Raw genomic sequence first — 25,428 nt, 5'->3', positions numbered from 1 at the left:
ATAAATAAACACTAAGCATCCACTGTATTAAGAGCTCAATGTTAGACACTAGGAAAGGAGATAGAAACAATTTAAAACAAAGCTTGGTCTCTACCCCTATAGAACTTCTGTAGGGGGATAAGAGAGCAATGCAGGCATCTACGATCTGAAGGATGTTTCAGACCAGGGAAGTGGGATCAAGGAAGGCTTCTCGGAGGAAGCAGCACTTAATTTGGATTCTATTGGATAGGCAGGCATTGTACAGGTGATGGGAGTGAAAGGGTGGATATTCTAGCCATTAGAAGTAGCTATTCTGATACAGGTTGGACTAACTGGTCCCTACCGTTTCCTTCCAACCCTGAGATTCTGTGATTAGCACAAACAAAGACAAAAAGGCAAAGGGAAGGACAGAGTACACATTCCTGGCACAGTGTTTCAGTCTGGCTCAAGCGCAAAGGTGCACAGGGGAAAGTAATATGAGATGAGGTTAGATGGAGTGGTCTGCGGAAAGACAGGCACAGTAATACACTATCAGTAGAACTAATTGCAAATTGGCCCCCACCATTCTGGAAAGCAATTTGGAATTATGCTTAAAAAAACGACTAAAATGTCCATACTCTTTGACCTATAGGTTCTACTGCTAGGCATATATCCCAAGGAGGTCAAAGACAAAAATAAAAGTCCCATATATTCTAAAATATTCATAGCAGCACTGTCTGAAGTGACACAGGACTAGAAATGAGGTAGATATCCACTGACTGGGGAATAACAGGTATGGTACACAAATACAACGGAAGCATTAGAAGTACACAAACTGATTTTAGAGTAGAGTAAGCAGGACAAGGAAAACAACATACACAATGACTATAACAACATAAATGGAAAGAACAAAAAAAGTTTGAAGGCAACTGAATGTTGTGTATTTAAAATGACCAAGGTTGACCCTCACAAGGAGATAAAGCAATGCATCTGCCTCTCATCATTTTTTTCCCTACTTTATTATAATGATTGGCTCTCCTGGGTAGAGAAGGCAGAGGGACAAAATGGGAAGTTAAGGTATATAGAAACAAAAAGGCAGTTAGGATGTAAAATAAAACCAAATAAGATTAAAATCTGGTGAATTTATAAAAAAAAAAAGGAATATAAAATAATGATCAATTAGAAGAATCCAGAGAAGCATAAGAAGACTTACATGAATTCATACAAAATGAAGTAAGCAGAATCAGGAAAACAACATACCCAAATGATTACAAGAATGTAAATGGGCACAACAACACTAAAAAATAATGACTAAGTTTGGTCCCAAAGAAGAGACAAGAAAATGAGTCTCCTCTTCTTTCTGGAAGTGGGGGAATATAGGTATGGAATTTTACCTATACTATCAGATTTTACTGAATGTCAGACTCCATTGTTAGTTTTACTGAACTATTTTTTTTTAAACTTCTTTATTCTGTGTTATAAGGGATGGCTCAATGGGTAGGGAAAGGAGAATGGATATATTTAGAAATGATATAAAAACAAAATATATCCACTAAAATATTTTTCAGGGAATTGTAGCACTGAATCGTATCGTCAGGGGCCTTGAATGCCAGGCTAATAACTCAGGATTTCATTTGGCAGGCAATAGAGAGGCATGGACTGTTTCTGAGCAAAGGAATGAAACAACCAGATATAAACATAAAAAAAAAAAGATCTTTGGTCTCCACCCTCAAATCTTTAGTCACAAAGAAAGGAAATTACATTGGTTTTAGCTCTTATATCCACATTGTGTTTAATAAACCCTCAGTAGCTACTCTCTACTTAGCAAATCTTGAATATCTCCCACTGCTTCACATCAAAGTCCATCAAACTGAACTACTTCCAGCTCTAAATCTAAGATTCTATGATGCCCGACAATGCCAGACACTATCCCACTTTCTTGCCTTTGCTCTTGCTGTCCTGGATACCTGCAGTGGCTTCCCCCTATCTCTACAGGTTGAAATGCTTGCTTTCCTTTGAGGACCACATCAAATGCCACCTCTTCTAAGGAGCTTTCTTTAAACCATCCCTAGCAAGAAGTTATCTTTCCCTTCTCAGATCTGTGATAAAACTTGGTCCATACCTTTCTGGTGTATTTATGATGTCTCCTATTGCAGTTATTTGTATCTTCATCTTATCTGGCCTACTAGGTTATAAACTCTTATAAATTTTGAATTATAAATTCTAACTTCTTAGCTTGGTACTTGAGGCCCTCTAAAATCTGGCTCCAACCCACCTTTCTGACATTATTTCACATCATTCTCCTTCATGTAGTGGAATACTAGCTATTTTCCCAATTTCCCATTTCTGTGAATTTGCACAGGCTATCCCCAATGCTTGGAATGCACTCCTTCCTTCATTCCTGTGTTTTTTAGAATGCATGTCTTCTATCAAGGCTTAGGCCAGGTGCCACCTCCTCCAGCTACCCCTTCCTAACCTCCACAGCTGAACATGCTTTCTCCTGCCTCAAATATTTCTTTCTTTCTTTCTTTTTTGTGTGAGGCAATTAGGGTTAAGTGACTTGCCCAGAGTCACACAGCTAGTAAACCTCAAATATTTCTAAAAAATATTGTCTGGATCTGCCTTTTACCCATATCACTCCCACCTTGTGTTATATCTATCTATGGACTTGTCAGAAACAAATTCTCCTCCACCCCAAGGACTTTTTTTTTTATCCCCAGTGCTTACAATAGTACTTTATACGTGATGAATGATAAATATTTGCTGAGTTATTTACTTTGCTGGGTTTTGCACATAGCTGGCATCAATAATGTTTACTGAATGAATGTATATGGATTTTATCTTCCCTCTTAGGTTGTAAGTATCAGCAACGTTCACTGAATTACTGAAGGAAAGAATGTGGATGGATAGTATTTTCTCTATTAGACTGTAAGCTCTCCAAGGCAAGGACCATATCTGCTTGGATCCTTTTCATTCTGCATATAGCCTCGCCCATGGCCAGGAATATGAGGCAACCAGTTGATACTTGTTAAGCAACCACATAAATGAAACTAAGACTTAAGCAATACAATCTTTTTTTCTGTTCCCTAATAAAGGCCAGATGCTACCCCTGCCCTCTTCTCCCTTCTCCCTGCCTACCACAAGGATTAAGACACAGGAAAAATGACTAAGCTGCTCATACCCTTTGTTTCAAAAAGGCCATTATACCAGGCATCTATTCCAAGAAGATCAAAGGCAAAAAGAAAGGCCTTATATGTATCAAAATATTGGTATTTGAGCAACCCTTTTTGTGGAAGCAAAAAACTGGAAACATAGTGGGTGCCTATCGTTGGGAGATGGCTGACCGAATGGCTCATGAATGTAATAGACTATGACTACACCACAAAAAAATGACAAATATGAGGAAGTCAGAGGAACACGGGAAGATTTATATACGGAGTGAAGTAATCAAGATCAGGAGAACAATGTTCACAATGTTTCCCAAAATTGTAATGACTTATCTTGATTCCAGAGAAGAAAAAAACTACATGCGCATCCTTCCTTGTCTTAGAGAGGTGGGGGAACTACAGATGTGGAAAGTCGTATACATTGTCAGATCCAGTCACCTTATCAACTGGTTTTGCTTGATTGTTTCTCTTTGTGACAAGTAAAGAATAAATAGGGAGGGCTGTGTGTCCAGACATGAACTCAATATAAAAACAAAGGGAATCAAAAAACTTATTGTAAAAAAATGGTTCCACATGAACATTCCAAGGGGAAGAGCCAACCATGTATGTGCCCTATTCCATTTCATCTTCCCAATAGGGTGGTCCAACCCTGAATTATGCATACAGTAGGCTCAGCGAATGCCACAGGAGTGGCACACAGGGCACACCTAGTGAGTGGGCAGAGTGCCCAGGAAACGGCATACTGTTCTGATTATATCTCTAGGGTTTCAGATGACAACAGCACCCTGGGCATCAGCTACCTGAAGGCTGCACATCAAAGTACCCCCTTAGATGACCCTCACTCTAGGACTAAATGCTATGCCTCAGTTTCCCTGTCTCAAAAATCCTGCTTCTGTAATGCTTCTCCTTGGATCATAGATATGGGAAGAGGGGATTATATTTCTATAGCACTAAATTCCATGCCTAGAATAGCCTTTCCTCAGATACTAAAAAGGGCCAGCTCCCCACAACCTATCCAGCTCTACAGAACTGGGTTAGTTCAGAAGAATTACCAAACCTTCAACACTTCCACGTCTGAGCTTGCCATCATCCACATCTCTTCCAGCCCCCTCCTGACCTCTCAACCCCCCTCACTGGTCTCCCTCTCCAAACCCTCTGGTGCCATCATTCATATCAGACTGAATCTTAACCCTGGTCATGGACTCACTAGATTCTGGCAAGGTATTGTGTTCCAACTTTGGCCAGGGGCTGGACCCTCAGCTAATCACAGAACAAGACCACTAACCCCAGCCACAGCCTTAACCCTGGCCACAGAAGGAGCCCTGACCTTAGCCCCAGAGGAGGGAACCACAGTCCCACACCATGCCACCTGAACGCCAAGATTGTCTACAACAAGAAAGTCATGGGGTCCTGGCCAACCTTTCTATCCCTGAGCCTGGTCATGAGTTGGCTTCCCCCTTCCCTTCCCCCTGTAACCCCTCACTCTGCCTTGTTTCTGCCAGCTTTGATTTCTGTCTCACCCACCAGTTTGCCTGGCCTCCCCCACCCCCCACCCTGGGCCTGTTTACTGGCCTCTGACAATGGAGCTTTGTGGCAAGAACCTTCAGAGTCTGTCCTTCCCTCACCCCCACACAGGCCCTATCACCCCAAGGTCTGAATCTCCTCTGTCTTCCTCCCTCCAAAAAGCCAAGCCCTTGCCCACGGTGGTACCAGCCTCAGAACAGCTCCACAAGAGTGCAGTCCAGATAAAAACTGAATGAGAATGTAACTGTAAAAGCACAGGATTATGTCCATACAGGTGTTTGCTAATATGTGTTTACAGCTTTTCATACATTACTGTGTGGTTAGGCATGTAAAAGACAATGTGTGGCCATGTATGCCCGTGAGATTGTATAGACTGACCTAGAGGATAAAGATGTTTGTATATGTGATTGTGTATATGTGATTTTGTGTGGCTGCATGTGTCCATGGATACTTGTACACATGTCTATATATATATATATGTAATTGTGGGCATGGATATATGTGACTATTATCTGGAGATGTGAGCATGTGTGTGTGTATGTGTGTGTGTGTGTATTTCTATATATATGACTGTGACTATATAACTGTTTCTCCCTTTGTGTGTACATGGATACAGATATAATTACATGTATATAACTGTGCATAACTATGTGTGTATTCACAATCTCACAATCACCTCACAATGCCAAGTGGTGCTGGCATAGGGCACTAAGGAAGAGAAGTCTCTGGGGACCCCTCCCTTCATCCCTGGGACTTTGGCCACAAGCACCTCACCAGCTTTTCCTGCTGCCCACCTTAGGCTCTGGGGAGCCAGTGCCCAGCAGGCATTACTGTCATTATAGCAACAGGCACCCACTGTTAAAGCCTCCTCCCTACTTCCTAATCACTACAGCAACAGCCAGGCATGGAGGGCCAAGGAGAGGTCCCAGACCAGCAGGTGGGGAATGGGGGTGATGCAGGACCAGCATCTGGTTATAAAACCAGAGCCAGGCTAGCATGCCAGGGCACTGCCCATGGCTCTGGGCCAGGGGTTCAGGAATTTGCAGGGGCTAAGCCCTTTGCCATTTAGAATGTGATTCCCCCAAGGATTCTGTCTAGGACACCCTAAGCTTCCTGCTAGGGTCTAGCCTGCTCTTCCTTCAATGTGCCCAGCCTGAGAAAGGGGCTTCTGGGTACCATGAGAGTCCTCAGACCATGGGTCTATCCAAGATCCCTCCCTCACCACTGCTTGCCGCCAGCCAGGAGGGAAACTAGGTGAGACTGGCTCAGTCGCCATGGAAACCAGAGGGCTCATCACCATAGCAAACAGTGGCAGCAGCTCTTCTCTTCTCTCCCCTCCCCCCCCCGAAAGGCAGGTCTGGGTGGGCAGCTCAGTAAGTAGTCACTTCCCATCCCTCTCCAGAGCTAACCAAGATCACCCCAATTTCCAAGCAGGAGGATGGTACCCAACAGGCAGAGCCCTGGGTCCCTTTTAGGTCTCCAGATTTTGGGCACAGAACACTTGAGTTTGTTCTCTCAATCCCAGACACCACTGGCCAGTCCCTCATTTGACCCAAGGTCACAGACTTTTTCCCCTAAAAGATAAGATGGGCCACAACTAGGGTGCCCTTTTTCTGCATTAGGCTCAGTAAACCCTTTTACCCCTCCAGACCTCGGCAGGGCCACAGGATTCTGACCCCTTTCAACTCCCACACTCTCTAGACACCAAGGTGATGGGCACTGCCCTGTAACAGAACACCCTGGGTGTACAGTCTCCTCTGACACAAAGGCCATCTGGTCAACATTACAGCAGAGGCGGGGATACCCAGAGGACAGGTGCCAGGCAGTTACTGAGATGAGGAAGCAGACAGGGTCACAAACAAGTTTCAATGAAGCTATACCCCACCCTGAGTTTCTTTTTTTACAACTCAGTGCCTTGCAGGATAATATAATGGAAAGAGCAGTGAACTGGATGTCTTGTCTCAGCTCTGCCTTTAACTGATTATGGCCCTGGTCTGGACACTTTACTTCTCTAAGACGCATTTCCCCACCTATAAAATGAGGGCAAAGGTAACTTCTAAGGTCCCTTTCAACTTTTACATTTAATGGTTTATGATTTTTCCATCCTACGCTTTACACCCTTCAAGTCAAGAGTCATTTATTTACTGTCACCCTACTTTGTGCCACACCCTGTGCTGGGTGCCTTGGGAGAAACAAGGCAGTCACAGAATTACAGAATTTCAGAATTGGGAGGTTGCAACGAAATTAGAATCTTTTGGACAACATCCCCAGCAAGTGGCTGTCCCATTCATTGCTTGAAGACCTCCCACTAAAGAAGCACCCGCTCCCTAGTGAGGCAGTGCATCCACTTTTGGGGTAGCATTAACTGTTCAGTGATAGTGAGCCCAAATATGCTTCTTTGTAACTTAGATGCCTTGTTCCTAGTTCTGCCCTTTTATGCCAAGCTGAATAAGAGTCATCCTCCTTCCATGTTACTCAAAGTCCCTCAAAGCCTTCTCTTCTCCAGGCTAAACAGCCCCAACACTGATCCGCACAGTTTGAACCTTAGGCCTTTCATCTTCTTGGCCGCACTCTTCCAAACTCTCTTCAGCTTATCAGTATCATTCCTAAAATAGGGTACCTGAGATTGAGACAGATTTTGGGGGGGACACCGCCAACATGGGAACTTATTTTGCTTGACTATGCATATTTGTGATAAGGATTTTGTTTTTACATGGGAGGGGAAAAGTAGGAGAGAGAGAGGGTAGATTTTCATTAATTGAAGGAAACAAAATAAAAAATGTCGTGCCCCAGATGTGGCCTGAGCAGCACAGAGTAGAACTATCAACTCCATCATTCTGTAACTCTGGCTTTCTTAATACAGCCCAAGATGACATAAGCTCTCTCTCAGCTGTTTTCTCATACTATTGATTCACACCAAACTCTGATTTCAATAAAAATCATCATATCTTTTCCAGACAAACTGCTTTTCTAGGCACGCCTCCCCCATCTTGTCAACGAGCTCACAGTCTACTTGGGACCATGAAATGGTGAGACAATTCTAAAGCACGGCGTATAAATGTGGCTTGAATCATGTGATCCCTACTCACTATTAGAATTCTGAAAGGCAGTGTGGTCTAGTGGGAAGGGCCCTGGACTAAGAGACAGGACACCTGGGTCTTTGTCCCTCCATTCACCACAGGATCCGGGCCTCATGCTCTTCATGTGTTAAATGTGAGGGCTGCACCCCACTCAGACTAGCTGATCTCTAAGGCCCCTACCAGCTCTGACATTCCAGGAGTCTGATCAAATGAGATCATAGATGAGAAAGCATTATGCCTTTACTTTAAAACACTCTAAAATGGAAAAAAGCAATATTAGCATCATTTAAGTTTCTTGGGGCCAGGCAGTGTCTACACCTCTGTTTTTCCCACAGCACCTAGCATGGTAACCTCCCTACACATGAAAGTCATTCCATAGACATTGGATGAGTGAGTGATTATGATTGATCTAAATCATTGTTTATTACTAAGAAGAGAAGCAGAGGAAAGAACACTGGCACTGGAGTCTGAAAACTCAGATTTCAGTACCAGCTCTAATATTTATTAGCACGCTACTCTAGACAAGATACTCTTTGGACCCTCAGTTTCTTCATCTATGAAATGGAGATAATAACACTTGGACTACCTACCTCACAGGGCTGTTGTAAGGAAGGTATTTTTGTCAATTTTAGAGTGCTATATTAATATCAGCTCTTATTTTTGAGGGAAAGACAAACAGAAGAATCAAGGCAGGCATCCTGGAGGAGGCTGAACCTGAGCTAAGCCCTGAAGAATAGGAAGGGGGTGGTGAAGATATTACAGATAGGATATAGGGTCCATGGGCCCCTTCTCTCCCTACTCTAGTGATGGCCATAATAGGAGTTCCTCCTTTCCTCGAACTTTTTTCTTGGACATCTGTAAACAAGGGGGCTGAGAGTACAGGAGCCTCAATCAGTCCCTGTCCCGGTTTCCTCTGATCTATTCCCAATGACCAAGGCCAAGTGGCATCCCACACCCCAAGTGACTTCTGTCCCTGGCAGCTTCTCCCACAGAGCCCAGGATGCACCTGTGATGGTACAGTGGAAAGAATCCAGGGTTTTGTGTCAGAGAGCCATTGGTTTGAATCCCAGCTTTGCCACGTGTATAATCCTGGGCAATTCATTTAACCTCTTAGGGCCTCCGTTTCCTCATCCATAAAAGGAAGGGGTTGGACTATATGACTTCTAAGATTCTTTCCCCCTTTTGATCTATGACACTACAGCATTTGGGTTTTGGTTCATTTCACTGAAGGGGAAACTGAACCCCCAAGAGGGAAGGTAATTTTTTCCTTTTCTTGGGCAGGAACACCTAATCTTTCAGACTGCCTATTGGGCTGCCTGGCTTGCTCTTCATGAAAATGAGAAGGGACAGAGGGAGGAAGGGAGCTTTGGAGGCAGCTGCACTTCCTGACCCAAGAACCCACCTATTTGCACCAACAAATCCAAGCTTCCTATATGCTCCCAAAAGCCTCTATGTTTCCTCCTTTGGCACTTCACCCCACAAGAATTCAGGGCTTATAGACCCCACTTAAAAAAGGAAAGACTGAGGCACTGAGCATAGAGATAGGGGTAGCTGCAGGGCTAAAGTCAGTGACCCTGGCATGTGGAAGAGGTTCAACATGCAAACAGGGTCCAGACAGGCTGGGACAAATGTCTGGAAGGTAGATCCATATAAGGGAAACCACAGTAGCTTGGGTATATCCCTGACCTGTGAAGGGAAGGCAGGGAGGTTAACCACAGAGTAAGCCAAAAACAATTCACCCCCACAGCCTCCCAGGCCCTTTATCTAATAGCGGACTGAGGCTATAGACTCTGCCAGGGGATAGGACTGGCTTGTTCCATCCTTCAGTACCAGCTCACCCTGGGACCCTGGAGACTGACCAGAGAAGAAAGAACTCCTGTTCTCCCGAGTTGGGGCTTTATAATCCAGTGCTTCCCAAGGCTCTAGCACCAGCTGATAGGGTCATGCTCAGGGGTCATCCGGCTAACTCTAGCCTAGGCAGCCCTTACAAGGCTTGGAAGGTCCCATGAAATTGAAGGGGTTCCTCAGGGCACTAGGGAAGGGAGGGGGGAGGCCACTCCCTCCTTTTAGTCTAGAAATGACCCAGCTTAGCCATCACCAACAGGAGAATCAGCCCTAGGATTAAAGCCCTACAGCAGAAGTCCCACATACACCCCAATCCCACTTCTAGGCAGAAAGTTCAATCTAACCTAAATCTGTCATAACAGTACATTTCCTCTTTGGAAGCCATCACTTTCGAAAAACTTCTCTCTCACTCCTCCTCATATTTGATCCATAGCTCCCAATTCATGATATTCTGCCTCGGATAGACTCTTCTATTCCCAAACTTCCCTATGAAAGATGAGCTTTTTTCACCCATCTTAAAGAAGGGGAAGATGAGGCCAGTGCCTGGGACCTATCTCAAGGTATGGAGGAGATCAGAGCAATTTAGCTTTCAGGTTCCAGGATCCCATCTCCTGACAACAGACCCAGGAATCTCACCCACAGATGACCTTAGCAAGAAGTCTAAGACCAAATTCTACTCCCTTCTTGTCCCTTGACCCACTCCTGAAATTAGAAATGACTCAAGTGGCAATGACTTCTCTAAATGCCTTTCAATAGGTTATCACTGGATACCCAAGACAGGCTTCTTCAAACGGTCTTGGGAAACGGTGGCATTCCACCTCAAGGGGCTCAGGTAAGAATGGCGATTCATCAGTTTCTGAATGCTGGACTCAGTTCAGGACCTACGTACAACTGGCTGGCAGGTGCGTGCCAGTTTGGGAGTACAGCCAGATCTGTAGCAGCCAAAAAGGAAGCAAGGACTCGGACCCTGGGACCTGGGCAGAGCCTCATGATCAGAAAAGCAGAGGAGAGAGTAACACTCCTGAATTAGGGGTCAGGGCAAACTCCCAAACCTGGCATTCAAGGTCTACCACAATCGGCCCCAACCTACCTATGCAGGTCTCTCTCTCCCCTCCACCCTAACACATTCTCTCTGCTGCAGTGGGGCCAGTCTCTTCCCCAGCTCTTGCATGTATTATGATCATTACTATCTCTGTTCTTTTCCCTCCTCTTCCCCTCTACCTAATCAAAAGAGGATTTATCCCTCAAGGACCAGCTCAGGTTATCTCTCTCTCCCAGAACACTTCCCTGATGACTCTAGCCCACACTGAACACCAGTTATATTTTCAGTCTTAGCTTTCAGGTTAACATTTAACCAGAAGCTTTAGCCTTGTCTCTCAAAAGTAGTCTGGAAAGAAGAGACCTTGTCTTACCTCTCCCGTGTTGCCCAGCCCTGGACAAGTAATAATGGCCCAATTAATTCCTAGTGATCGACTGAAGCCAAGACATAGGTAGCAGGAGAAATGATGAAAAGAAGTTGTCAGAATGAGGCAAAAGTGCCCCAAGGTCACAGATCTGACCCCAGGGATATTATCAGCACTGTGTCACAAAAGAAATCTGGAGGCAAATACTGACATTTTATGTTCCAGATTGCACTTACCCAGAGATCTGGAAGGCTGACCGGTACCCATTCATTTCTCCTTTCCCATGCTGAATGGAACAGGGCTCCCTGACCCTAACTCAAATACTTCCCTGCTCCCCTTCATCCTCCAAACCCCTAATTCCTTACCTTTTCTTCAGAGCCTGGCTGAACCTCCTCACCACCCCCCCAACCCTACACCAGTCTCCTCTGCTTAACCCTGGAAGCTCATAATCACAGAGAGCCTACCATTGCTTCATAAATCTTAAAGCATTCAATAAATCCAGGCTATTCTTTTCTCCTAAGCCTGGGTTAGAGTTCTCCTGTGGACAAGAGCCATATCTTCTCCTGTCTCCCTCACACCTTGGACTAGCACAGGGCTGGGTACAAAGGAGGGTCACAAATGCTTACTTGAAGGAATGAATAAACTGGAGGCAAATGGGATGCTTTGAAACCAAATCCCAAGCAGCCTGGGTGTGGGTGTGGTCATTAGTGCTAAAGGGGACAAATAAGGTGGCAGGTGCAGTGCCTAGAGTCCTTTTACAGGAGTCCTCTGTACACAGAGACTCCTGGGAACCTGGTTGGATGATGGTTCTCCTTCCTTCTTCCTGAAACTTAAAGCCCTAGAACCTAAGCCTATGTTTTTGGTTCTCAGGACCTTCCAGCCTAGCCCCACCTCCCCCTTCCCTTTATGAACAGGGCAATGCCCAGAGAAGGAACAAGGAGGCACAAACAGCCAGGAAGAAGAAAGGAATCTAGATTGCTGGAACAGACCCTCTGACCAATAGCTAGCTCCAAAGAAACCCAATCCAGCTCCTGGCTACACCATCGAAAATCCCAAAGGTCCATTCAGAAATCCAAGCTTCTAGCCCCTTTGCTCAGGGCTTCCCTGCTCACAACTACAACCTGACTGAAGCCAAGGCTTGAATCAGGTCTAGCTCATGACAGAGGCCTGTGAATCTAGCCACCCTGGAACTGGTCTGTAGGCAGCCAGGGGTGGGAAGGAAAACCTCTGAACATCAAATATGGCATAGGGATTGGGGTGAGATTGGACAGTGCAGGGAAAAGCACAATTGACAACAGCTGGCCAAGGGTTGGTCAGCTATCAGATGACCACAGCTGTCCCCTTCCCATTTAGGGTCAGCACTCTGGAACTCCACATCTGGCTTAGGTCAGAGAAGAACAGAGGCCTGACAATGCCTCCATGGAAGAGAAGGTGTCATGGAGAGCAGGGGAACAATTTTGGGGGGAAATGAGAGATGTTCTAAGAGTTATAGAACATATAACATTTGGAGCCTTGGGGCTGGAAAGCACTGGAAATGGCACTGAGAAGTCAGGGAGAGGGAAAAACCCAAACTGAGGAATTTGGCAAGGGGAGGTTGGGGGTGGGGTGGAGACCAGAACACTGGGATTAGAAATCCTTAATCCAGAACTGTACCTCATTAGGAGATACCAGGGGAGGCAAAGGGCCAGGCCACCTACCTTTCCACAAAGCTTCTTTGGGAGGCCTGGATACCCTGGTTCCACAGTGGAGGTACATCTCCATGGAGATTTCCCCACCCAACTCATAAAGGAGTAAGCCTGATCTTGTCCTCTCTATTCCCAACCAGCCCTGGGGAACAGGGGTGGGTGAGCGGGGGTAGGGACTACATTTTAGAAGATGTGAAGGAGCTATTCCCAGTTGGGCTGCTGAGCACGTTCAAAAGTAATTAAGAGTTCATGAAGCATAGACGTCCCTGACATACCGTGCCCCATGACCCAGAAGAAGGGTCAAACCAACCTGGGCTCTAGTTTCCCAACCTTCCCACCTCCTGCCACCCTGAGCAGTTCTGTCTGCCTACACCCTCTCCCTGGCTCTGCCCCAGGGCCCTGTGACTGGTCCTAGAGGAGCAGCCAGAGCTCCACTCCGCTAAAGGAGCCTCCAGCTCTGATGACTCAGCCAGGAAAGTAGGCAAATGTCAACCCAAGGAAGGAAGAGGTCATTGATAGGACCAGGGCCCTGACTGAATCCTCCAGCCCAGTCTCCTTCCCTAGCTCCTGGCTGCAGGGACAGAAAAAGCAGCAGGTTGGCTTGTAAGGAGGGGAGGGGAAGGAACAGTGTCAGTGCCCCCATACAGAGAAAGGGAACAGAGGAATCCCTGCTCCCAAGGCCAACAGAAAATAGCCAGAGATTTCTAAACTGGCCTCAAGAAGGCACAGTGACATGGGAATCTTTCCTGCACCTGCTGCCTTTAATAGGAGCCTGCAGCCAAGGAGGGGGGAGGGGGATTAGAAGGAAGAAGGTGTATAGGAATGCTGATCCCACTGCAGGACTCCTGATCACTATGCATGGAAGTCTCCTGTATAACACTGGACATCTCATCTCACCCAGGATCACAGCCATGTCACTGCTGAGACCACTACCCTCAGACATTCTCAACTCTTTTACCCAACAAGCATCTTTCTTTATCCCCTCCTTAAATACCCATTCCCCCTCCCCTCTCATAATATACCTTGGCAATCTTGCCCCTAGCTGAAGCTATTTGATTTGATTTGGTCTCAGACCGGGAAAGGTAAGAGGCCAGACCCTGCCCTATCTTAATGCCCTCCCTTGCCTCTCAAAGGACCCAACGTCAGGGCAGATGCAGCTCTGACCCACATATGCTCTGGACTTCCTATAAATAGCACTCACACACAGTCACAGCTTGCCAGGCCCCCCAGTCACACCGAAGGCTGGACCTGGGGCAGGCAGTATCCAAAGGTTAGCACAGACATCTCTCCTTATCAGAGCTGTTTGTTTTTGGGGGAGAGGACCTGTAGGCAGCCCCTCCTGTTCACCATCCTAAGGGCAAGAGTGGGATGAAGGGAAACAAAGGTTTGTCTCCTACCTGGCCAGGTTAATATCTGAATGGGAAGGGGGTTTGGGGGCAGGGAAGGAAAAAGGTGCAGAAAGAGAGAATTCAGTGTCTGTGTTATGAAGCTGGGCCAGAACAATCCTTGGCCAAGTAGGGCTTGTTTGGGAGGCTACTCATGCCCACTTGGTGCCCAGGCCATGAACACTGATGTGCACTCACAGCTGGGACTGGTCTTCACCTCATCCTTACACAAACACACACATACACACACACACACACACACTTACATAGTTACATAGTCCTCTAGTTAAATCAGGCAGGGCTTTGGCCTGCCTGATGGTTGGAGATGAAGTGGGGGTTAGGAAATGTCCAGTCTCCTGCACCCTTGAGCACCCCCTGCAAGGCCTCTGGGCTGCCTCCCACCCAGCAGCCTCCTCTGCCCCCCTCCCCTCACAACCTGCCCCACAGGGTCCCAGCTGGTGGTCCCCCCTTCTCTTCAGCTGGACCCTCTCTCTCCGTTCTCCCGCCCCGTCTTCTGCCACCCCCCCCATTCCACCTCCCCCCTCCCGCTCACCGGGCTGCGCCGCTTCAGCGTTACGTTCTTCCAAAGCAGGAGGTGCAGTTGGTGCAAGAAGCCCATGGTGAGGCCGGACCAAGGACCAGGGCTCGCGGGTCAAGGATGGGACTGACAGCCTTGGGAGTGGGAGGGGGAAGATCTTGGGTGCCTGGGGTGCGAGGCTGGGTCTGGGTCTGAGTGGGTCGGAAAGTACAGGATCTGGGGCCGAGGCTGGAACCAGGGCCCGAGACCTGGGGTCCTGGAGCTGAGCAGCGCTCAGCGAAGCGGCCGCCGCCGCCCTCCACTCTGCAATCTCTGCAATGACTGAGGGGTCCCAGCGCCGGGCCCCCGGTTCGGCATCGCCCCCGGCCCAGCTCGAGGGCTCCGGCTCCGGCTCCGGCTTGGCCTCTACAAAGCACCTCAAAGCGCGTCCATCCTCCAGACAGGAGGTTCAGGGATCATGGGAGAGCAAAGAGGCCAGAAGCTAGGGATGCTGATGCTGATGCTGGGGCCCGGGTCGGGAGAACGCAGCCTGACCAGGAGCGCAGCGTAGCAAGGCACAGCGAGGGCAGGAGTGCAGCGCAGCTGAGCTAAAGTCGGCTCGGCTCGTCTCAGCTCGGCTCGGCTCAGCTCGGCTAGCCTCCTTGGCCACCTCTGCTGCATTGAATTTCCGAGAGGAGAATGACCCGCCCCTCAGCTGGGGCCGCCCCCTCTTAAAGGCGCAGAGACGTAGCACCCCACCCCTTCCCCGACACTCCAGAGGGCGCCTCAAGCCCCAGGCTAAAGCCTTCTCTTCCCGGACCTTCCCCCTTGGGGTCCACACCCCTGTCCTCTTCCCAATCCAATTGCAGCCACTCTTCCTGTTAAATTAACCAATAGCTGAATGAACAAGTATCAGTTAAGAGGGCACCATGCAATCATCCCACGGTCCTCTTTCTCCCTTTTCTCTGCCTGTATGCCCCTGCAGAAGCTGACAGGGACCCCAAAATCAGGGCCCTTTTGAGGGAGGGTAACTTTCCTCCCAGAGAGGTGTGTAATTTAGGGCTCAGTATGTACTTGGGAAGATAATGGGTTGGGATTGAGAAAGGAATGGTGAATGGGATGGGAAGAAGATAGGGATGGAAGGTGGAGATGAGATGTGAGGAAAAGGCACTTTGTAAACCTTAAACTGCCATACAAATATGTTGTATTGTTATGGGACGGAAAGTTAGAAACAGAAGATGAAATAGGTTAAGATAAACATAGATATGAGATCGGGATAAGGATAGGATGAATATAGGATGGGATGGGATGGAGTTAGGATGAGGGTGGGTGAATAGAACTGAACAATGCTCCAAATGGAATCTGGCAAGAGTAGAAAACAGCAGAATTATCACCTCACCCATCCTGGGCATAACTCTATTAATGCAACCTAACGTGTTTCCTTTTTTTTTTTGTCTGTCCCATCACTCTGCTGATTCACATTGATTTTGCAGTTCACCAAAATCTTTAGATGTTTTCTCCCCATAAGCTGTTATCTATTCACTACTCCCCCACTTGACCTTTAAAGCTGTTTTTTTTAACCCAAGGTTAAGACTTTTCATTTATTGATACTAAATTTCATGTTGTTAAATTCAGACCATCATTCTAGCCTGTCAAGCTCTTCTTAGATATTCACTGTTATCTAAAGTATTGGGGTATCCCTCTTAGCTTTATTTACAGCTACCTTCCCCATATATAAATGGGATAGAGCTAGAAATCATAGAACCTCAGAATTGGAAGAGATGTCCTGGTCAGCCCATATGACTGAGATTCTCTGTTAAAATATCACAAACAAGTGGTCATCCAGCCCCCCTTTTAAAGACCTCTAGTAAGAGAAAACTCACTGTTTCCTGAGGCAGTCCATTCTACTTTAAAACAACTCTACTTTTTAGGAAGCTGTTTTTCTGAACCAAGCAGGATACCTCAACACTACTAGTATGTCTCCTTTCCTCACCACCTACCTCCTCCAGCCCAATTCTTCTCTTCTCCAGGCTGAACATAGCATGGTTCATTGGGAACAGTGGGTGTATTTGGAGACAGAGGACTTTGGTTCAAACCTTGCCTCTTTTATTACATGTCTGACCTTAAACAAGTCACTTAACCACTCTGGGACTCAGTTTCTTCATTTGCAAAATTAGGAGAATGGATTAGATGACTTCTAAGAAGGTCCTCTCCAGCTCTAGTATTCAATAATAGTCTATATCAGTGGTATCAAGTTCAAATAGAAACGAGGGCCACTAAATCATACACAAGGATCCTTGTAGACCACATGCTAAGGCAGCTAAGTGGTACAGTGGATAGAGCGCCAGCACTAAGTTCAAATCTGGCCTCAGACACTTAACTAACTGTGTGACCCTGGGAAAGTCACCTAACCCTTTTGCCTCAGTTTCCTCATCTGTAAAAAGAAATGACAATCCACTTCAGTATCTTTGTCAAAAAAACCCCAGATGGAGTCACGAAGAGTCAGACACAACTGAACAGCAAGACCACATGCTAACTTAATTTTAAAATGCAATGTTATCTATGTTTTATTGTATTTTTATTTATGTTGTTAAATATTTCCCAATTACATTTTAATTTGGTTCGAGGGGTACTTGGGAGCATTAAAGGCTTCATGCAAGTCATGTGTTTGACACCTCTAAACAGATGACTGTACATTGAATGCTCAAGGGATCATCTGCCTTTACCCCTGCACTGTTCAGCAATTCTCTCAGTGATTTGATTTGAAGTCCTAAGAAGGCTTGCTTGCCAAATTTACAGCTGACACAAAATTGGGAGGGGTAACTTCTGCACTGGATGACAGAGGCAGGATCCAAAAAGATAACAAGATGAAATTTTAACAAGAATAAATGTAAAATTCTATACTTGGGTTCAAAAAATTCATGATCATAGTTACTGGATTGCGAAGCTACAGTGCCTGTGAAAGATCCAGGAAGTGTAGTGAACTTCAAGTTTAAAATTAATCAACAGTGTGGTACAAAAGCCAAAATAAGCAAGATAAAACAAACAAACCAAAAAAACTCAACTAATCTTCTCCAGACCAAATTAGTAGGAATGATTTCTATAATAAGTGAAACCACTGGATTCTGCCCTGTTCAAGCTACCTCTTACTTGTTGGGTTCAGTGGACACTGGCATGTTGAATGAGTCAGGAAAAAAGCAAACAGGATAATGACATGACTGGGTACCATGCCATAAATTCATTGATTGGTTGGAGGAACTGGGAATATTTACAGCAAATATCTCAGAATGAGGAGACCATGCCAGTAACTACTCCCCTAAAAGAAATCTTCCTGGAGCAGAGAAGGCTTAAGAGGCACATGATAGCTGTAATGATGAAGTTGAAAGGCTGCAGCACAGAAGAAGGGTTACCCAGAGTGGGGAACCTGCAGCCTTGAGGCCACATGTGGCTTTCTAGGTCCTTGGGTGTGGCCTTTTGACTGAGTCCAAGTTTTACAGAACAAATCCTCTTATTAAGGGAATCCTCTTATCTTCTGAGGCCTCTTCCAACACTGAGACTCTGGATTCTGAACAACTGGGATGGAGGAGGGCTGAGAGTAAAATGAAATGGGACTAGAGGCCTGGGCCATACATCTAGGCAGTACCCCCAAGAAGTAGCTCCTGACATGCTCTCCTCCACTTCTGAAATACTGGCTGTCCTGGATGTGGGCCTGTGATCTCTCACCTCAGGGCATTCTTGTGTGACATCTGCACCACTGCCATTCTGAAAGCCTCAAAAGGATGGTCAGTGTTGTGCCCTCTTCACTACCTGCTGCTGCTGGGGTCCATAGTAGTGCAGCTTCTGAGGCCTGAACTCTGCCTTTCGGGTTACCACTACCCTCCTTTAAAAGATCTTTTGACCAAGGGGAGGGCTGTGATGGGAGCAGTAGCATAAGGCCCTGCCCCATGCAGACTAGGCTGGTTTTTCTTTAAAAGGTATTGAAAAGCAAGCTGTACATAATACAGAAGACCTGTGGTTTCACACATAATCCACTTTTCCCCTTCTACTATGTATATGCGAATGCCCATTCTATTTGATGTCTGTGAAGTTCAGAATAGATATTAAAATTAATTTTCAAAAGGTACAGAAAATATGCTCAGGGATGTAAAGACCTGAACCAGTGATGTGAGTTCATAGTGCCCTAAGTTCAAAAACAAGGGCACAAGTAGTCACCTGACTCTTTCTTCAGGCTTTCAGCCAGCCAACTACGAGGTGCCACACTAGTTCAGAGAAGCTGGTCTCAACCAAATCAATTCTACATCCTTGATGAACGTCCTTTTCCTGCTCTAAATACCCTTACCCTGCCATGTCTAAAAACAAAACCGAAAAGCCCTCCTTTTCTTCACTGTCACATGTTCAATAAGCTACCCAATTCATTCCACTCTCATACCTGAGTTCCCAAAACAGCCTGTGTCAGAGGTGACTTACTATAGGCAGCATGCTAGGGAAGAGTCTCAAGGCATTTTAACATAAAGACTAATTCAGGAAATGGCCTGAAGTTGTTCCATGTGGCACTTTGACAGGGACATTTGAAAGAGATTCTGTTTGGTTTACTAGAAAGGCCACATGCCACCCCCAAGCTACTATTGCCTTTCCCTCTGGGATTACTTTCCAATTGCTCTGTACATATATTTGTATATACACATAGGTACTAATATATGCACACACATACATCATATATATGTATATTCTATGTACTGTATATATACACACAAAAAATATATATACATATACACACTTACATACATATATACATATACATACATACATATATACTTGGGTGTATCTAGGGCTCCCAAGGCACATCCAAGGATAGGGAGCCTGCAGGTGAGCTGGGGTGAGCTCACTCTGTTTTGATTTAGGCCCCCTCAGAAGCAATAATAACACACCGATAATGCTAGAAACACCAGAAAGCTGTAGCATGCTCAACAAGGGATAAGAATGGGACATTACACAGCAGAAGTCCCTGGGGAAAAATTTCTTCGAGACTTCAGAACATCTAATGATCATCCTTTTGAAGCATCAGCAGTGGTGAGCTTTCACTAGGTTGGTGAGCCCAGAACAGAAGGCCATGAGACTAGCTTCTCCTTTCCTCATGAGACATTAAAAGCAAAGCATTGAGTACATTTTCTCCTTAAAAACATTATTTAGGGGCAGCTAGGTGGTGCAATGGATAGAGCTCCAGCCTTGGAGTCAGGAGGACCTAAGTTCAAATTTGGCCTCAGACACTTGACATTTACTAGCTGTGTGATCCTGGGCAAGTCACTTGACTCTGATTGCCTAAGTGGGGGGAAAAAAAATTAAATGTGCATGGGAAATGCAGTGAGTTGGAGAAGGAAATGGTAAACCACTCCAGTATCTTTGCCAAGAAAACCCCAAACAGGGCCATGAAGAGTCAGATGCAACCAAAATGAATGGACTACAACAGAGAGATTGGACAGAAAATGTTGAGAATTCACCTCTTACTAGAAGTGCCAGGCAGCATAGCTCCAGACTTCTGCGGCGATCCAAACTCCCATCTATATTGCTGCAGTTATTTCAGCCATGTCTAACTTGTTGTAACCTCATTTCGGATGTTCTTGGCAAAGACATTGGAATGGTTTGCCATTTCCTTCCCCAGTCCCTTTTACAGGTAAGGAAACTTAGGCAAACAGCGTTAAGTGACTTCCTCAGGGTCACACAGCTAGTAAATGTCTGAGGCTGGTTTTGAACTCAGGTCTTCCTAATTCCAAGCCTGGTGGCACCACCTACCTGCCCCATATACTGATCTATATACAAGTGAGTAATCTGTACCAATACCTCCTGCCCCATACTCTTCCAATCTGTACTCCATCGCATTCTTAAGTCTAGAAAATTAACGAGAAAATAAAATAAGTCCTGATCTGTAACTTTCGCCAATTTTACAAAGAGTTCTCATGGGCCTTAGAGTTGGTTCCAGCACATACCTGCCTATGGAGGGAGGAAGCTGGTAAGCTCAGAGCTCTGGAGCATTCTCATTTGCCCAGATATAGAGCCCCAAGTAGCTTTATTTATTCATTTTTCAAAATTTCAAATTATTTTAAATTATTTTACTAAATTAAGTTGTGTATAAATTTACTTTTATATAAATATTTTACATTAAATTATTTTATTTTTAAATCGTTTTTTCATATCTTTTTTTTTACTTCTCTTTTGTGTATGTTTTATGATTCACATATGATATATGGAGCATTATCCCTTCCAGGAACAGACATAGTGAGTTCACAAGGAGAGGATAAAATGAGAAGCAATGGCAAAGAGCTGCCCACAACAAATTAGTGAAGGAGAATTGTATGAGATGAAGCTAGAATAGTAGGTTTCCAGATTGTGAAGGACCTTGAGTAGCAAGATCTGGAGTTTTGGTAGGTAATGGGGGGGCCACTGAAAGTTTCTGGGAACAATGAGTATTCCCATCTTCTTCCAGTTCTTTCAGTCAACTCTTTTTATTGTAAATACTATTGTAAATAGTATTTTATTTTTTCCAATTACATGTAAAGATAGTTTTCAACACTTGTTTTTTGTAAGATTTTTTTTTTTTAGGCAATTGGGGTTAAGTGACTTGCCCAGGGTCACACAGCTATTGTCAAGTGTTTGGTCTGAGGCTGGATTTGAACTCAGGTCCTCCTGACTTCAGGGCCAATGCTCTATCCGCTGTGCCATCTAGCTGCCTCCTTTTATAAGATTTTGGGTTCCAAATTTTTCTCCTTCCCTCCCTTCCCTCGTACCTCCCAAAGATGGCAAGCAATCTCTTTCAGGCAAACTTTGATGTAGTTTAACCAGGCCTGGTTACTTGAACTAATTAGGAAAAGCTAGGAGATTTTTCTTTCCTTTGATTCATTTATCTTAAGTTTCAATGTCCTGTTGCTAGGAGATTTTTCTTTCCTTTGATTCATTTATCTTAAGTTTCAATGTCCTGTTCCTCATTTTTTGTTCTACTTGTGTCCTCTCTAGACCAAAGCTTCTCTCAAAACAAGTTCCTTGTGGCAGACCACCACCCCAGCATCAGGCTGACTGCTTTACGAATAGTAACTAATACATTTTGTTAGATTGAATCATTTATTGAATCTTGCTTTTCTGCATTAGAACTTGGGTTCTTTGTCTTTCTAGGGGTCTCAGAGGATGACCATATCAGGATTGGTTGTCAGGGAGCAAGGAATAGGTAAGGTTTGCAGCAAGGGAAGCTGGAGGATGAGGAAGCCTCCTTTCCCTGTAACCGCTCTGTGTCCTTGGCCTCTGACCAGATTCCTCACACTCCATCTCTGGTTTCTTCCCAAACTCAATTACAACCTCGTTTTTCCATATTTATTTTGGAAGTTGCCAACTGCCTTGGTCCACCCCACACCCCCCTTCATTCACCCTGCCCTCTCCTCCTCTTACCTGGACATGGCTTGCTTCTCCCTGTTGAAGAAATAGAAGATGAAAAGGGGAAAGAATAACACTAAATGAAGGGAAGAGGGAACCTATTCCTCTAAGACCTGGGCTCCTGAGTGCCCTCTCACAAGGTGGGCAGATGGAGGGAGGAATGCAGATACTCAGGTAGCAAGTGCAGTTATGATACAGTGAGATGTGAGCAGTACTGATGGTAGCCCTTAGGGAATGCATAACTTGGATAAATATCCTGGTCCAGGCATGCCTTGGAGATATTTCGGGTTCCATTATAGACCACCACAATAAAGCTAACACAAAAAATTTTTTTGTTTCCCAGTGCATATAAAAGTTATGTTTACACTGTACTGTAGTCTATTAAATGTGCAATAGTGTTATATCTTTTTAAAAATGTACATGCCTTAATTAAAAAATACTTTATTGCTAAAAAATGCTAACTATCATCTGAGCCTTCAGCAAGTCATAATCTTTTTGTTGGTGGAGGGTCTTGTCTTGATGTTGACAGCTACTGACTGATTAGTGTGGTGACTGTGGCAATTTCTTAAAATAAGACAACAGTGAAATTTGCAGCACCAATTGGCTCTTCCTTTCACTTCAACACTTAGAGGCCATTGTAGGATTATTTGATGGTCAGTGGAGCAGTCAGAATACACATAAAATTTATCAATCAGGTTTGCCATCTTATACGGGCAGGTTTTGTGGTGCCCCAAAACAATTACAATAGTAACATCAAAGATCTCTGATCACAGATCACTATAAGAGATATGATAATATCTTTTTTGTTTTTTTTTTAATTTTAAGTAATTTATTTTTAGTTTTCAACATTCATTTCTATAAGTTTAAAATTTTCTCCTCCTCCCTCTCCTCCCCCCTCCCCAAGATAGCATGTAATCTGATGTAGGCTTTACTTATACATTCATTTTAAGCATATTTTCACATTAGTCATGATGTATAGAAGAATTAGAACTAATGGGAGGGACTCCGAGAAAAAAGAAATAAAACAAAACAACAAAAGAAAAGGAGAGCAAATAGTAAGCTGCTATCTGCATTCAGACTCCATGGTTCTTTTTCTGGATGTGGATAGCATTTTCCATCATCAGTCTTTTGGAGTTGTCTTAGATCCTTGCATTGCTGAGAAGAGCTGAGTCTATCAAAGTCAGTCATGACACAATGTGGCTGTTACTGTGTACAATGTTCCTCTGGTTCTGCTCATTTCACTCAGCAGAGATATGATAATATCTTAATAAAAGCATTTGTTCTGTGAAGTTTGGATTCAATCAAAGGACCTAGAAGGCTATGTGTGGCGGGTTCCCCACCCCTGGGAGTCCAGCCCTTTGATTGAATCCAAACTTCACCAAACAAATCACCTTAATAAAAGGATTTGTTCTGTTCAGTCAAAAGGCCACACCCAAGGACCTAGAAGGCCACTTGTGGCCTCAAGGCAGCAGGTTTCCCACCCCTGGTAAGGGTAAGACTTCTGGGACCAAGTCCCCAAAGCTTTCCTCTTCTCTTTAGCAGTGCTATAGTGGACCACAGAAAAGATCCATTGGATGGTTGTGAGGTTTAGCCTGTCCCAGCCTCAGTTTTCCCTCACGTGAAATGGAAAGGAAAATCTCAGTAAGAATTGGAAGGCTGCCATCTTGAATCAGTACTCTAGGCTGGGAATTGCCATGTTTCCAGCTGGTCACGGTCAAGTCTGGCTGCAAAGTAGTTTGAGAAAAGGTCAGCAGAGGGAGAGGGAGAATGAAGAAGTGGGAAGAAGGCAACAAATTTGCTTTTGCAGAAAAAGACCAGATCTATTCGTATGTAGAAAGAAAATGCTCTGCCTTCTTTGTAAATTAACCACAATTTTTAAAAAATCATTCTTTCTTGTTCAGAGTTCTTTAAAAGGAGTTAAATCCTCAACCAGAGTTGATAGGGTCTCTTAGACAGCTCAGTTGAAGAATCTTAGGACTTCCAGACATATTCCTGGCATAACTCTTGCTGTGGACCTTCAGTAAAGCCTCTCAGGGTCTCTGGACTCCCACGCAAACTTCCTCCCAGCTTAAGGTCTAAGAAAAATCTGTCACTAGAGGGCAGTGTTTTCTGGGGTGGGTTGTGTTTATGAGTGGGGCGGGGTAGCACTTACCCAATGACCCATTCTCACAATTCCTCAAATGGTAATAGAATCCACAAAACCTAAAGGCCCATTCTAAGCCTTCTGACCTTGCTTTCCTAATTTCTCCCCAAGTTTGCTTCCAAAGGCATCCTCCCCAAATCCCTGCTGCCCTGGTTCCAGCATGCCTCCCCTTACTTCTAGTAGTTGACTGATAGAGCTCAGGTCTGCCATGTCTGGGCTGAGATGAATAGCAGGACTCCTGGGGCCTAGACACAGGAAGGGCACTTGTTTGCCTGTCTGGGCCCCAGGGTCACAGCAGGAAGCTCTTTGAGATTTGAAGCTTTCTCTGACCTAGTCTCTCCTCTCCTCATTCCTGTCCCCTCCCTCCACTTGGAGAGGGCAGAGGCAGACTTCTTTAATGGATATCATATTAGATCTGGAATCTGGAAGACCTGAGTTTGAAATCTATTCTGATACTTTCTAGTTTGGTGTCAAGTCATTTAACTCCTAAGACTCAGTTTCCTTATCTGTAGCTACATATAGTAACTACCTTACAGTGTTTCTTCTCACAAGATTACATAAAAGTGCTTTGAAAAATCTTAAACCTAACTTGATTACACTTACCTACCACAAAGAAAGGGGAACGGGGGGAAGGAGGTAGTAGGACCGTGATAGAGATGGAAAAGATAGCAATAAAACATTGTTTAAAATACACAGGAGAAAACAAAAAGTTCAGAAGGGGTCATGAACCGGCCAATTTTGTTACTACTTTGGGCTGTTTTTGTCTGGAATTCTTTCCCTCTTCCTCTCTATCTCCTCCATTTCCCGGGGTATTTTCAAAGCTCAGCTAAAATCCCACCTTCTACATCCTTTCCCAATCCTCATTAATGCCAGTGCTTTCCCCCAATTGATTATCTCCAACTTATCCTGTATATATCTTGTTTGTAAATAGTTGTTTATGTTATCTCCTCCATTAGATTGTGGGATCCTTGAGAACAGAGACTATCTTTTGCCTTTCTTTGTATCCTCAATACATAGCACAGTGATGTGACTTAAATTGAATATACACTTATTTTAAAAGTATGTGACAAGTTAATGTTTTCATATTCAATACTCTTTTTTAAAATATTTGATATTCTAGAACACTAGGCTCATTGAAATGTTTGGATTTATTAATGATGTCAAATTTATACACATCTTTGAAAAGGGAAATCTTAAACATTTATATAAATGTCAACTATTATTATGTATTATCAATTCCATAGAAAGCAAAAGGAAGAAGGACCTGGAGATAGATCTATGGCCCTGGACCCCCTAAGCTGT

The 25,428-nt window shown here is 44.7% G+C and overlaps 1 protein-coding gene across 1 annotated transcript in view; it reads right to left on the bottom strand.

The window, feature by feature from the left end:
• The window catches only part of ABCA2 (ATP binding cassette subfamily A member 2), a 72,031-nt gene extending 56,784 nt beyond the window's left edge, over positions 1–15,247 (bottom strand). The window contains exon 1 of the mRNA XM_020981818.2: positions 14,601–15,247. Coding sequence (XP_020837477.1) covers positions 14,601–14,666 — 66 coding nt within the window. The 5' untranslated portion in view covers positions 14,667–15,247. The remainder of the gene's footprint in view (positions 1–14,600) is intronic.
• Positions 15,248–25,428: the final 10,181 nt, after the last annotated feature.

This window comes from Phascolarctos cinereus, unplaced genomic scaffold (genome assembly GCF_003287225.1).
Source record: "Phascolarctos cinereus isolate Bilbo 61053 unplaced genomic scaffold, phaCin_HiC Scaffold_2;HRSCAF=192, whole genome shotgun sequence".
NCBI lineage: Eukaryota > Metazoa > Chordata > Mammalia > Diprotodontia > Phascolarctidae > Phascolarctos > Phascolarctos cinereus.
Note: the sequence above shows the minus strand (reverse complement) of the source record. Positions and strands in the feature narration are given on the sequence as shown.